The 14,497-nt window shown below is 35.9% G+C and overlaps 1 protein-coding gene across 2 annotated transcripts in view; it reads right to left on the bottom strand.

Annotated features, from left to right (window-relative positions):
• UHRF2 (ubiquitin like with PHD and ring finger domains 2) overlaps positions 1 to 14,497 on the bottom strand; it is a 79,802-nt gene that overhangs the window by 51,069 nt on the left and 14,236 nt on the right. For both annotated transcript variants that reach the window (XM_046664484.1, XM_046664485.1), the window contains exon 3: positions 11,550 to 11,809. In XM_046664484.1, coding sequence (XP_046520440.1) covers positions 11,550 to 11,809 — 260 coding nt within the window. The remainder of the gene's footprint in view (positions 1 to 11,549; positions 11,810 to 14,497) is intronic.

Genomic DNA, 14,497 nt, shown 5'->3' with positions numbered 1-14,497 from the left:
TCAGGTCTAATAGGTTAGCTCTTTTCTGCACACTTTAAAAAAGAACCCTTTTATCAACTTTCAGTTGAATGCTCTGAGAAGAAATCAAGATGAACTTATGAAAGACAGGGAGAAAGAGCAGAACTAGGTAGCAACAGCCCTTAGACTATCACTTTGATAGTCTCTGTCACTTTGAAAGGAGAGGAAAGCAAGAGGGTTGGACAGGAAAAGCATTAGAGTGTGGAACAACTCTGACAAAAGTCTTAGCCAGGCCAATGGTGAGCTCTGGTGCAGAGACTGACTGTAGGGTCCTATACGCAGCAAAAGTTGCCAGGCCCTACAACTCCTGCCACATTTAGTCACTGGCAGGAGGATGCCAGGAAAGAGTGTGTACTTGGCTCAAACACTGTGGCAGATCTCAAAAGTGCTGTGACTAAAAGTTACCAGTTAACTGCATGCATTCCTTGCAGCTGGGTCAGCAAGTTTTCTTAAAGAGGGATCTGAGCAGTGTGCTCACCATAACTGCTAAGGCCACTTCAGGTTGAAATGATGTAAAGCACTTGCTTCAAAATAATCCAAGAGTACTCGGAGATGCTGGTATAGATTAAACAAGCTTGGCCAGAGTTCATAATGGTTGAAGCTAGGTGATGAGTTCATTATACTGTTCTCTCAAATCCTATATAAGTTTAAAGATTTCTACAATAAAATGCTTTGTGGTTCAAGTTAAAACCCAAATGAAGGGCTCTTCTCACTTTTTGAAGGTTTTTACCCCCATATGTGTACAAAATTCAAAAAGTTAACACTCAAGGCTTACAATGACAAGCAGCCTCCTGCCCCAGCCCACCACACTCCTGACTCCTGTTGCCCAGATGCAAATATTTGCAACTCTTAGCTATTTATCTCTTTAAGTAACATACTTAGATGCTTTTTACTTTAAACTATTACTCCACCCATCCCTCATGTATAATTCATTTGCCTCCATCCTCCTCCTCCTCATAATTGCTAACACAAGGCACGCTCTAAGTGTTCACATATTTACAACTCAGGATAGAGGTACGCGCTAGTCTATCCTCATTTTACAGAGGAGGCAAAAAAGCCAAATTAGTTATTTGGACAGAAGTAAGCAGCAGAGACATGATTCACTGATCATCTGGCTCTAGACCCATACTCTTGCAAGGATCGACCAACTTTTCCTTGCTCTGAAGCACATTATACAAACTAAGTTGTTTGTAAAAATATGTCTTTACAAAATTTTTTTACATGTTGAGTAAATAGTACTCACAGCTAAATAATGAAGCATACTTTAACTACATGTCCTTTCTTCCACAGCTTTGTTTTCCATTCAGTGCTTAACTGTTCTTTTTGGACATTGGGATCTCCTTTCATTACTTCCTGTGTTGAATCCTATTTCCTGAATACCATGTCTTCCTCCTTCTTGGTTTAAACCCTGCGTGGGGTGAAGCGGTTAAAATGTTCTTTCATACAGATTAACCAATCCTCTTGTTTTCAGTTTTATTCCATATGCCTACCTCCAAGGTACCTGGTGAATCCAAGGCCTGAGCCTTCCAAAGGTTCTTCAATGCCAATTTACTTGCCTGTTATTGGCTTCTCATTCTTAGGTTTCAGCTTTCACTAGACTGCTAAGTTAGGTATCATTTACCCATTAGCCTCTTACCTTCCAAAATTTTGTTGCTTTCTCTTCTTTTACTTCTATCTCATTTTTTGCCCTTGGGGGTTTATGCATTTATTCTTTTACTGTCTTCTAGGAGGGTTTAAGAAGGACTGCAGACAAACATGCATCTTGTCTTAATCAGTCACGTTTAATTGGAAGTCTTTATTCACCTTTAGTTTCATTTCCTACTACTCACCATATACCTCCTACACTTTGGCCATACTAATCTACCCTCAGGTAATCCTGTATTTCCTACTTCTTTATCCTTGGTATTATCCTGCTGTTCTCCTTCAGGAATACAGAAGTGTCTCCTCTATCTTGTATTCTCAGAGCTCTAGGTACTCTAAAAGTTAGGTATGCATATTTCTATCACAGTACTTACACTGAAAAACAGCAAGTTTTCATTGAGGAGCAGGTACTATGTTCAAACTTTAACGTGTTTAGGATTTACCAGGCCTATAAATGTTTGGAAACATGCAGCTCATTGAAAAGTCTGTTTTTATGTAACTAAAGCTCTAAGACAAATAAACTATAATCACTGTATTTCAAAAAGATCTCCTTGATTCTTCTATATCTCCTCTTCTTCCTTGAGAAGCTTTGATCTAGATAGTTAAGTGGGAATAAAGAATTCTATGCAGAGCTATTAAGAAAAAGCCTTTTTAAAGCTTATGTTTTTGGTGTTCTTAAAAACAAAAAACCTATAGTCAGCTCAATTGTTAATTATGCCAGTACTCAAGAAAAAGTCTTTTTAAGTATAGGCAGTCCCCAACACAACATTCAGGTCTAATGTATGGTTGAAGATAACCACTGCAAACTGGTCCAAGCCACTGAATTCTTCCAGCATTTACACTGAGGAAACCTGTGCATGAGACTGTATGAACATTTTGAGAAGTATTGGAAGCTTTAACAACTTCTAAAATGGGACCAAGATATCCCAAAAGACCTGAACCACAGAGGTAGGAAGACATCAAGGCCAACTTTACCTACAATGTGCTGAGGTCCAACCTTATACCTGCGGAAGGATGAAGCTAGGGTCCTTCTTTCTCTTGTATTATATGACCTCCTGTACTCAGAACCTGAAGTCAAGGTTTTACTCTAATATAGGAATAAGATAAATTATTCTAGTGAGCTACTTTGCATCCTTGAGAGTTTAGAGCCACTCTGGTGTTAGAAAGTCTATGTTTTCAGATAAGCTTTAAATATCCCTAAGTCTAAGCTTTCCCAATAACATTTTCACTGCTCCAAATACTCTTTGGATGTCTTTCAGAGTATATGCTTTTGATTATCCTTAACTATGTGACATCTTAGCAAAAATCAATTGTTTTCAATTGACAAAACAATTAATCAAGTAAAGCCTGGGGAATTAAACTTCAGGGAAATTGATTAAGTACTATTAAAAAAAGGTTTACTATAGTAAAACTGCATTTTCTTAGGTGGCTTGTAAGTTAACCAGTAATTTTAGAAGACTCAAACTGTATTAAGGAGTATCACTGAAACTTTCCTTCAAAACATGGCTTCCTGGGGCTAATATGCTTAAATAAGGACACAATTCATCTGGAGGCATGTTCTAGTTTAGCAAATCTTTAATGTCATACCACATGCAAAAAGTAAGCATTTCTTATTCTAATAGATAACATCACTAAATTTTACCTTAAATGTAAAGCTTACTCACAATTAAGAATAACTATTTAAAACTGCTTATAGTAGACTTTATATATCACATGGAAATAAATTTCATTTGTAGAACACAACAATAGTGGATAAGTGTTATGGAAAGAGAGGAAACAATATAATTAGGTTAAAAAATACCTATGCCAAAAATAAATCTATTATCTAAGAGTACTTACCAAAGTAACCTGTTTTTATTCATTTATTCATAAATAAATGAAAAGCAGAAAGTTTGATTTTTATTATTACTGGGTACTTTCCAAGATTAGGGGAAAAAAACCCAATGTAAATCAAGTAGATATTTACAGATGAGAAAATTAAAGCTGAAAGAGTTCAAAACAAAATACTTACCAATAAAACCAAAGACCTAGAATTCTAACCAAATTCTGACTCTAATGCCTGAACCATACAGCCTATAAGAGAACCATACAGCCTATAAGGCCCCTGGGGTAGCTGTTTGAAAAGTAGGTTACTAGGCCATACCCCAGGCTTACTCAACACAGACAGTGGCGGTGGGGTCTGGTGTCCCTCAGGGATCTGCATTTTAAACACCTTACCTGGGTGAATCTGCAGTGTTGCTGACCATCTTTTTTGGAAACGCTAACATAAAGGGATGACGTATAAATCTGAAAAGTGAAATCAACTGGTATCTGTAAAGTCATTTTTCTAAGCACTAAGCGATCTTATAACACAACAGAAGAGCAATGATATGGTCACAGAATTGTCTACCCTTCTCCGGCCCTCCTTTTCATTATCATCCATTCAGGATGCTGAAAGTTGTAGAAGTTAGAGGAAATACTCTAAGTCTTCGGCAAGTAGGTTAGTAACAACCATGAAGCAATGGGACTGGTCACTGCACCAGGGTTCTGAAACTAACTCTCTCATTCTAGCCCCCTATACTCAAGATCAACATGACACTGGCTTGATTAAACAGAAGTCTCCTACTCCTTTAGTCCCAAAACCCAGTATCACTACATTTTGACATTGCTCAAAACATTTTTGGGACTCCTTTAGAAATAGATCACTACATGTCAATACATTCAAGAAAATCAGTTCCTTACTTTATAGAAAAACTACTTGTTTCTAAAAATACCACTTTATTTTATTCAGAATTGTCTCACTGACTTCTATTTGCAGTAGTCATAATTAAGGCTACTCAAAAGCATGTACCACAGGCTGAGAATAGCTCAAGAAAAGCTTTAAAAATGCTGGGAGAATGACAACATTACCCTAAGACATTTGCCAGATGAGCTTTAATTATAGCCTAGCATAAGTTACCCTCCAAGTCCTAAGTGATGCTATAACATTCCATTTGATCTCAACCCCATGGTAGAGCCTTGACACTTAAAAGCAGCAATTTAACCTATTCAGTTTAAAAGTTCTTTTAACACTAATGAGCTATGGGTTCTCCCCATAGAAAAAGGCACATAGGTGTTTATGGACAGGTAAAGAACCTCTGGTTTAAGGTAGCAGTTCTGTGAAAGCATTATAACTGAAGAAACTGACAGAAAATTTTCAAATTACGTGAACAATCCTGTATGCTATATATAGATGCTTTATAATATTTCATAAGCATGCTTCTCTCAAAATGAGAGGTAGTATGATAGAGTGGTTATCAGTCTGCTTTTCTGAATCCAGGTCTACTGCTTATTAGCAGTCCAACATCAGGCAAGTTACTTAATCTCTCTGAATCTCAGTTATTCCTACTTGACACATGAAAAAGTATCTACTTCACTGAGTTTTTATGAGAATTACAAGAGATAATCCCGGTGAAGTACTTGTATAGTGCCTGACACATAGTGTTGTTTTAACAAGAGAATTATTGGATTAAGCTACTATACTTTAAAAGGGGTACTTCAAAATAATTTACTAAAAAGTCAAAACAAAAAGAATCTTTGTTTCTGAGGTAAACTGACGTTTCTATTTTAAATGTGAACAGTACAGAGCATGGAAGATCACATAGTAATTTTCATGTCATTATGAAAACTCTTAGCAATCATTTTATACTCATGTTTAAAGATTTCAACTTTGCCTAGCTATGGACAATAATTATTCATTCTTAAGATATGATAAATAATAACTTTCAAAGCATTTTCCTTGTTTACATATATACTTCCTTGCTCAAACTACTAGATGTTTTCTAGCTTTTCTCTGTAAAGAAATCAGCTAAAATTTGTAAGTCAAGATCTCTAAATCAGATGACTAGATTTAATAAAGCAATTAAAGAAAGCGAATCACTAACAAGGAGAGTATTCCCAAATTCCTCTTTTTAACTGGCCTGTAAGACTAACTGAAGGTACATGTTGAATCCTTAAAAAGCAAGAAGGTGTCAAGGGAGATTTTGAGATCCAGTTCAATCCTATGTCAAATTCAGAAAGCTTGTCTTAGAAAGAAGGACTCACTGGTATATTTAAAAGCCTAATTTAACAAAAAAACCAGGACCGCATCTAAGAATATTCAACCATTATAGAGTATTTCCCTCACTGAAGAATTTACCAACAGACCAAAATAGATAATTCCCCATAAACACACTATGGACACTGCTTTCTATGCAAAGTTAGTACAGATAAAGACTGCATAGTGGAAACTGGGCCCTCATTTAAGTCATATTCAGATCACTAAGCTTCAATAAAATATTTCTTTCAGAAAAACACAATTCTAATTTTGTCAATATAGAAACAAAACGGAAAAATCAAAAGCCATAAACCACCTAGACACGTGCTAAAGTAAGAATGAACACTCAGATTCCTTAGGCATTATATATCATCTTTGGCCTTTAATAAAATATATTTACTATATTTAATTAAACATCATATCAACCCTTTTCCGCTATATTGCTCTTTAGTAGCAGCTGCCTGATAGCAACTGATAAGGCTGGGCCAAAGGCAATCTTTCAATGAGTGGTTCTCAAACTTGAGCAGGCATCAGAATCACCTAGAGGACTTATTAAAACAGAGATTGCCGGGCCACCACAGAAACTGATTCATTATATCTGCAGTGAGCCAAGAACTTGCATTTCTAACAAGTGATGCTGATGGCTCCTGGCCAAGGGACTATAGTTTGAGAACCACGGGCCTAAGGGAGTGGTTCTCAACCATGGCTGCACATTAGAATTACAGGGGAACTTCTGAAAACACCAATGCCTGGAGGTAGGTCCTAGGCTCTGATGTTTTCAGAAGCTTCCTAGACAACTAATGTGTAGCCAGGGTTGAGAACCATTAGTCTAGTTAATTAAAACAAATCTAAACCAAATCCACTGAAAACAGATGTTTCTTAATACAAAAGCAGGATAAGGATTTTAGCCTTTATTTGCTGATAAAGCAGCCAAGTGATGACTAAAGATTAAATTCAGTAGAGTGGCCTCAGTTGCTTACATACCCAGGGTTTAACTCAATGCAAGTCTCATGTGTGCTATCTGCTTTAAATCCCACACAAAGGATAAAGCAAATCTTTAGGTCCTGCAAAAAGGCTGACCTTTGAAGGCAAGAGAAGTGTAGGCAACAACTATCAATTGCATGTACCATGTTTAGGCCAAGCGGCAATATCGCATATTGGTTAAGTCTTAGGCTCTGGAGTCTGACCATTTAATAGATGAGACCTTTGGTAAGTTACGTAATTAAGCCTTGATCTCTTTATATGGGAGTTAATGTAACTAACGTTATAGTTATGCTAAAGATTACATGAGTATCCATTTAAGCAGTTAGCTCAGAGTCTGGCACACAAGATTTAATGTAATCTAAATCACTGTAAGCTATGCTATAGACATATTAATCTACCAGAAACACTAAAGAATGATTGTCCTTTCCCAGTCTACGACTGCCCCTCAGTCAACACTATGTTCTTCATCACAATAGCTTGAGGGTCTCCACTCTTACAAGACCGCAGTCACAGCTTTGTCCATTTACATGTTCAGGGCCCTTAAGAATGTTGAACTTTAAATACCTTAACTACAAGAGAGGATATTAATGAGAATAAAAAAAACTTTTAGAAAGCTATAGAAGTATACAGTACAAGCTTACTATGTAGTAAGGAAAAAATGTTCTCTCCCTTTTCTCTTTAGATGACCACTTAACCACTGCATGGTTTACAACTGCCTATATTACCTTGACATTTGCTCACTTCTGAAGCCCTTTCCTTTTGTTTTCTGTCCAAAATACCACTAAAAATAAAGGTTACAATTAGGCATAGTCTCTCTCCAGTAATCATGACTTTGGGAGGGAAAAAGGTCGTTCCCTCCTCACAGCCAAGTAGTATATGCCTGCTAACAGGGTGCTTTTAAAAAAACCTTAAGGAGGACTTAAGAATCCCTTGGAATCTAAATCTCTAAAGCCTAAATCTAGTATTTCTACTGCCAACTCCTTCTCCCAAAGAACTTACTAAACAAGACCCTTGCTAAAACAAGGATAACAGGTGAGTGGTATAGAATAGCAATCAGAAAAAAAATATCTACTGTGTACCGGGCACTTTGCTGTTAACGCCATGTTGCGTTATATTATTCGCAGTGAGATGTGAATCATAAAGCTGACAAGCCTAATGATAGACAAACTACAAAATCTTCACAAGTCCTCAACATTTCAGTCTATGTTCATCAAGGGATCTTTAGGAAAAGGACCCTTACACACAGTAAAACTCAAATCTTAAAACATTTCAAGTAAATATCTTAACCTGCTTTTTATGAACTTACAATGTTTTATCTACAAATTTGAGGAAAACTGGAGAGGTTAGGAAACAAATGATTTCATTTATATTTCAGAACAGTTACCACTACTGGATTTTATTTGGCCTTTTTTGGGTTGTCTTTTTGAAATGCCTGTACCTAATAAGTATATGATAAATCTGTAATACCTATTCATTCTTCATAGACTAAAAATTGTTGGTTTTTTAACTCTGCTCTGACTCGAGTGGGGATTAAAGATACAAGAGTATAACTATTTATCTTGTTCTGAGACAGCAATTGTTTTAATGAAGTTCATTTCAAAGAGAGAATTCATCTGCTCTGGTAATACATTAGATCTGTAGGTTCACTACAAAAATAGCTTTTAAACAGTATCATTTTAAAATGACAGACACTGAATATCCCAAAAGAATTCCTGAGGCGGGTTCCTTGGTCCCATATACGATACCTCCCTGCCTTGGGTAAATGATAGCTTATTCAAATTGCACTGCTCCACTCAGAACTTTGGAGATATGATAATTAATTAAGCAGATTACTTTCAACTTACTCTAGTAGGAGAAAAATGAAGTTAGTTCATTGAGAGAAATGACAATATTTAGTATTATAAATGGAATGGGATGGGGGCCTCTAAGAACTTAAAGCCTATTTAGTAAGTTCAAGTACAAAAACAGTACCTGAGAAATACCATCTTGGAAATAAAAATTATACTAAACTTAAGACATCATCTAATCCAATCACTCTAACTTTATAAATTCTCTTTGCAATGTAACATCTCTACTAATTCTCCCTGTCTATGGTTGAAGACGGCCAATGCTTGTTTATTGGCTACCTCTGAGGGCAGAGACTTCTCTATCTTTAGAGATTTAACTGGTAGGGGGTTTAGGTTATCTTGAAACTTACCTCCTATGTTGTACAGAACTTCCTTCTAGACAGAGCTTTTAAAATACGAAAGTTATCACGATCCAAGCCTCTCAAGCTAAATACTTAGTTCCTTCAGCTATTCTTCATGATGGTTTACATTTTTACATTTTCGGTTCTACTCTGAAGATTCACCAGGTCCTGCTGGTATTGTTCTTAAAGCGTGGGAGAGGGAAAACAATATTTCAAGCAGGGAATAACCAGCCCAATACAACAGTAGCATCAGCGGGCTTGTTCTAGATATCTTACTTCTATGAGAACATCCTTACAGCATAACTATTTGATAGTCACATTCTACTGACTCACTTGCAGCTTACTACTCAATAAAAATCTGTCTACTACTACTGCTAAGTCATACACTTCAAAAGCTGTCTTCAATGCATCCTCCCATCCAAGGAAGAAAGAATTTGTTTAATAACTTATTGAAATCAACACGTTTTTTACTCTAGTTTTGACTTACTTTTCTAGTAACCATGAAGAACAAAACTTCAACAGGATTTGCTATCACATCCATATTGGGTCATGATTCTTTCTAGGTGCTTACACCAGCCTTTTGTTATTTGGGACTCTTACTCAGAAGCTCATTCTTTTATCTTATACTTTATATAGTCCTTTTCTCTTTTTAAAGATGTGAATGACATTTACCTACTGCTAAGCTTCTGTTATCTTTTATTTCTCAAAGAAAGTTCAGTTATCATATCTTTAAGTTGCCAGCACTGAAACATTTAATTTCATCATGTAAAATTATTCAGGACAGATAATTTTAGTGTCTTCTGCATGTTGGATTTAGACTCCCTTTTACTTATTCATTTTAATCAGGACAAATTTCTCCTTCATTTAAAAAAAAACCAAATAAACACTCTAACATTACACCAAACTCAGGCCTATTCCTTGGAAAGTTTTACTCCAAAACTAACAAAGAGCCCTAAAACTGTAAAAACTTAATAAGCCTTAGTTCACTTAGTGTTTAAAGCTTCTTATTTCTATGTGATGTCATTCTGTATGGTACTTTTTGCCAAACCATAACTCCTTTATTGGCCAGAATCAGGCCCCAGACAGGGGTTTTCTTAGTTATTTCTTCTCTTCTCCAAGAAAGAAAACTCAAAGCAAATCAAGAACTCTATTTATTGACACCAAATAAACAGATAGCCAAAGGCCCTGACCACTACAGTATCTTGCCTCTTTGCCACGGCATTCATAAACCCAGAGACTGATTATGGTAATGCACCACATAGCAACATCTCAGTCAATGACTAACCGCACATACAATGGTCCCATAAGATTAGTACCATATAGCCAAGGTGTGTAGTAGGCTATACCATCTAGGTTTGTATAAGTACACTCTATGATGTTCATGCAACAACAAAATCACCTAACAATGCATTTCTCAGATCATACCGCAATAGGGTGTACTATCAACACACCAACTCCAATCCCTTTCTATCTTACCCTTGATTTACCACTATTGACAGTCCTGGTCAATCCCAGATCTTAATACTCATTCTAGTTGTTGGTTCTATTACCATCTACTATGATAAAAAGCAATCTGATGGCTTATTTGAAATAAGCCACGTTGGCAAGTTAGCCACAACCATAAGAAGATTCAGAAAATTAAAGATTAAAGGGATCTATTTTTGACCCCTTTCCGGGTATCCTGGAAATCTGAGTTGACAGCAACTCACAACTTATACCATTTTGTAGTAAGAAAAAATCAAAACCATTTTAGGATCTCGAACTCTTATGCTCAATAAGGAGTTGGTAGCATATTTTCCATGCATATTAAGGTATCACTTGAATACTGACTTAAGTTCATTTAGTGTGTTGAATAAATACTAAATCTGTCCCAATAGTAACTTTTACACTAGGATTTTGAAAATAGGTAAAGAAAATAATAATTCAGTGTTAGAATCTAGGCTCTCAAGGCTGAGGAAGATTCGTCCTGAGCTAACATCTGTTGCCAATCTTCCTCTTTTTGTATGTGAGCCACCACCATACAATGGTCACTGACAGATGACTGGTGTAGGTCCACAGGCAACTAAACCACTAGGCCACCAGGGCTGGCCCTCAAGGCAAGTTCTTAATACTGTTTTCATACAAACATTTAAAAAAATTCTGTTGGGGGAGGGGGACTGAGGAGTGACTGTTGGGTATGAGGTTTTTTGGGAGCGAGATAAAAATGTTCTGCAATTAGTTTATGGTAATGCACAATCCTGTGAATACACCAAAAAAGAGTGAATTATCTCAATAATAAGGTGTAGAAAAAATATTTCAACCATATTCTAGCGGCTATTACACTAAATATTGTACACTTTCTAAATTATTAAAATACATATCAAAAACCTAATATAATAGAAGAGCCAAAGAGAAACCCTTACATACTAAATTAAGCCAGGTATTAGGATACTAAAAACAACAAACCTCTTAGGAGCCATAGATGACTGAGCTTTTAGTAAGGAGCCCTTATTGTATTACAACCACTAAACAAACAGAAACAAAACAAACAGACAGTAATAGACTGAACATGACCCCTAAATGATTTCTTCAGAAAGACTACTATTTGAAAAGAATCTTGAAATGGAAGGGTTTGCTTCTATAAACAAAAACATGAATGAAGTCCTCAACAGCATGAGCACTTACTCATCATACTCGATATGATAAATAACGTCTTCATCAGCAGCAACAGAGTCTGAATTAGACGTAGAGGGTACATTGTCCAATTTATTTGTGTTCTCTTTGGAATTATGATTTACATTTCCATTAGTCCTTTTACAAGAACTGCCATTCTTCAGTGGAGTTTTGCCACGTGAATGTCCATCAGAAGCTCTAGTAACACTATGTATACGTGCTTCAAACCAAGCACCAAGGCCGACATCTCTGGCATCCACCAATTCATTTACCTAAAAAAAGTTTAAAATTAGTTAATGAAGCTTAATTTCATCTACTGCTTCAAAAACCTTAATATAACTCAACTTATTTTGAGCATTATCCTGGTTAACAATATTTGTAGCTACTCATGTTTAATTTCAAAGATGAGATCAAAAATATTCTTTGGATTATACTGTCAAAACTGTTATTTACTAACATGAAAATTAACTTTCCTCCCAGTTTCCTTCAATGCAATAGGTGTTTTTAACTACTCCTTACCTGTGTCTACATTAGACTTTTAAAAATGTAATTCTTGTGTACTCAGGAGTTGTTCTGGCAAGGCATTCAATAAGAATGTCACTAACAAAAAGCCAGGAATTTAAAGTATTATGATTGTTTTATTAATTTGTTCCACTAATTTCTTCAGAATCCTAAAGATATTTTACACAGTCCAACCAGAAAATATTAAACAGAAAATACAACTCCAAAGTGAGGGAATCATGCACACACACAAAGGGAAGAATCTGGTGACTCATCCACACAAAATGGCGTTAAGTTCCACCAACAGTTAGTAACTCACTAGCAAACGCATTATTTAGTATCTCAAACAACAAAGATAAAATAGAAAAAGAACAGAGCTATAAGATGCAAAATGGATGCAGTCAAGTCTAGTGCATGATCCAGAAGTGAACTGTGCAGTCTGACAAAAGGAAAACAGAATTAGAAAACAGGAAAACCAGAAATGAAGAGTTACAATACAGAAGCTGGATTAAAAAATTCTCTCCTAAAAAACCTGAGGAAATTGGTCTAAAGGTACAAGCTCTTTCAGGAGCAATAACCAAGAGATATTCCCAAGAGATAAGTCCTTAAAAAGAAAAAAATTACATCACTAATACAAGATCATCACCTAATCAAGCTAGCTCTTCTTGAGGGTATAAGAGATCACTTAAGGGATCCAACAGAATTCTGACAGATGGTATAGCTTGGGGGCAGAGGGAGTATGTACTAAAAGTTAAATACCCATATGTCAGACATTATGCAAGGCTCCTTTACTTAGGCTTGTCTAACTCTAACAACCTTAATTAATAATTCCTATTTTACAAGATAAGGAAACAAAGGCTCTGACAAGTTAACCTGCAAGTGAAAGCTAATGAAATGTAAAGCTAGGATTTGAAGACGTCTCGAACTTGAATATGTTCTTGCCACCCTATCATGAAAGCTTGATGACAAGATAAGTAAATAGGAACGTCAAAGGTTAAATGATAAACTTAGAAATAAGGTATTAAAAATGTAAAAAGGTTTCAAACCACCAAGCTAACACAGAAGGTAGAATGTGTATAGACAAAATTAAAAATTATCATCACTACCAGAAGAGGTACAATATTTGACGGAAGGCACTGCAGGTAACAAACACAGCAGCAGTAAAACAGCTTGAAAGACATAAGGTTCACTGTAACACAGGAATTAAGAGTTGAGGAGAAACGAAAAAGACCTAAGGGCCAACCAGGCTAGACATAACAAAGAATCAGAGATGGAACACAGTATACAGTGCATAAGTTAATTCATGCATTAAATAGATACAGGCTCTTTCTTTCATAACGGTCACTCACAAGTTTAAAGACATTTGGTCTCTTACAGTCAACACTAGCTAAAACAAAAATAATCAACATTAAGGTCTATCAGACTTGGGAGAATAAACTGAGGCTACTACTTTCATAGCAAATCAAAATGTAAGAGGTTTCATACAGCACTACACCATTATTATTCTAGCAGAGAATGGGGGCATATAGTTGATACTAAAACAGTAACAGCAAAAATACATTTAGCAATACAAACCTTACTATACAACAGTAAGAGGTAAAAATGAAATAACGAATTTGCATATCAAACGTAAGAAACTAGCAGGCAGATCCAGTATCTGGATACCTCAATAGTTGGCAATACAATTGGAGTTAAAAACCTAAGTCAATCTGAGAGTACTGCCGTTGCTTAAACATCACACATAAGAGAGAAGTCATTTGCTCACAAAGCTAGCGAGGGCATTCTTTGTAAAAAGTAACCCAAGTTTTATAAGTGGAATTAAGAACTACAAATTCTATTAAGCATAGTTAACCACTCATGACAATGCATATAAACTAAGTCTAAAAAATGCTTTTGAAGATGGTTTTGAAGATGGTTCAGAACAGAATACTTAAACTTATTTGATTAACATGAAAACAGACGATACTGCCACAGTAACTTTCTTAGTAGTAATCCAGTCGAAATTAAGAACTAAAAAATATGTCCAAAACTGCAGAATATACAACACCAAGAATGAACCACTGTAAACTACTGACTTTGGATGAAGCTATGTCAATGCAGGTACATCAGTTCTAACAAATGTCCCACAGTGGTGGAGATGTTCATAATGAAGAAGGCTATGCATGTGTGTGGGTAGGGGGTATATGGGAAATCTCTGTACCTTCCATTCAATTTTGCTGTGAACAGAGAACTGCTCTAAAAACTAATTTAAAAAAAAAAAAGGAAGAACTGAAGAGTAATTAGCCAGAAGACAGCAGCAAAAAAGCACAGAGGAAGACAAAAGAGGAAAACAGAATATGCGCATTTGTGTGTGTCTGTGTGTGGTGGGAGGAAGGTCTCAATTGCACCCACAGGATTTTAATTTATGAAGGTGACTAACAACATGAAAAATTAATTTGGAAAATTAATTACATTTCCCA

Source organism: Equus quagga, chromosome 6 (assembly GCF_021613505.1).
Source record: "Equus quagga isolate Etosha38 chromosome 6, UCLA_HA_Equagga_1.0, whole genome shotgun sequence".
In the NCBI taxonomy this organism is placed as follows: Eukaryota; Metazoa; Chordata; class Mammalia; order Perissodactyla; family Equidae; genus Equus; species Equus quagga.
This window is presented reverse-complemented; position numbering and strand designations above follow the sequence as displayed.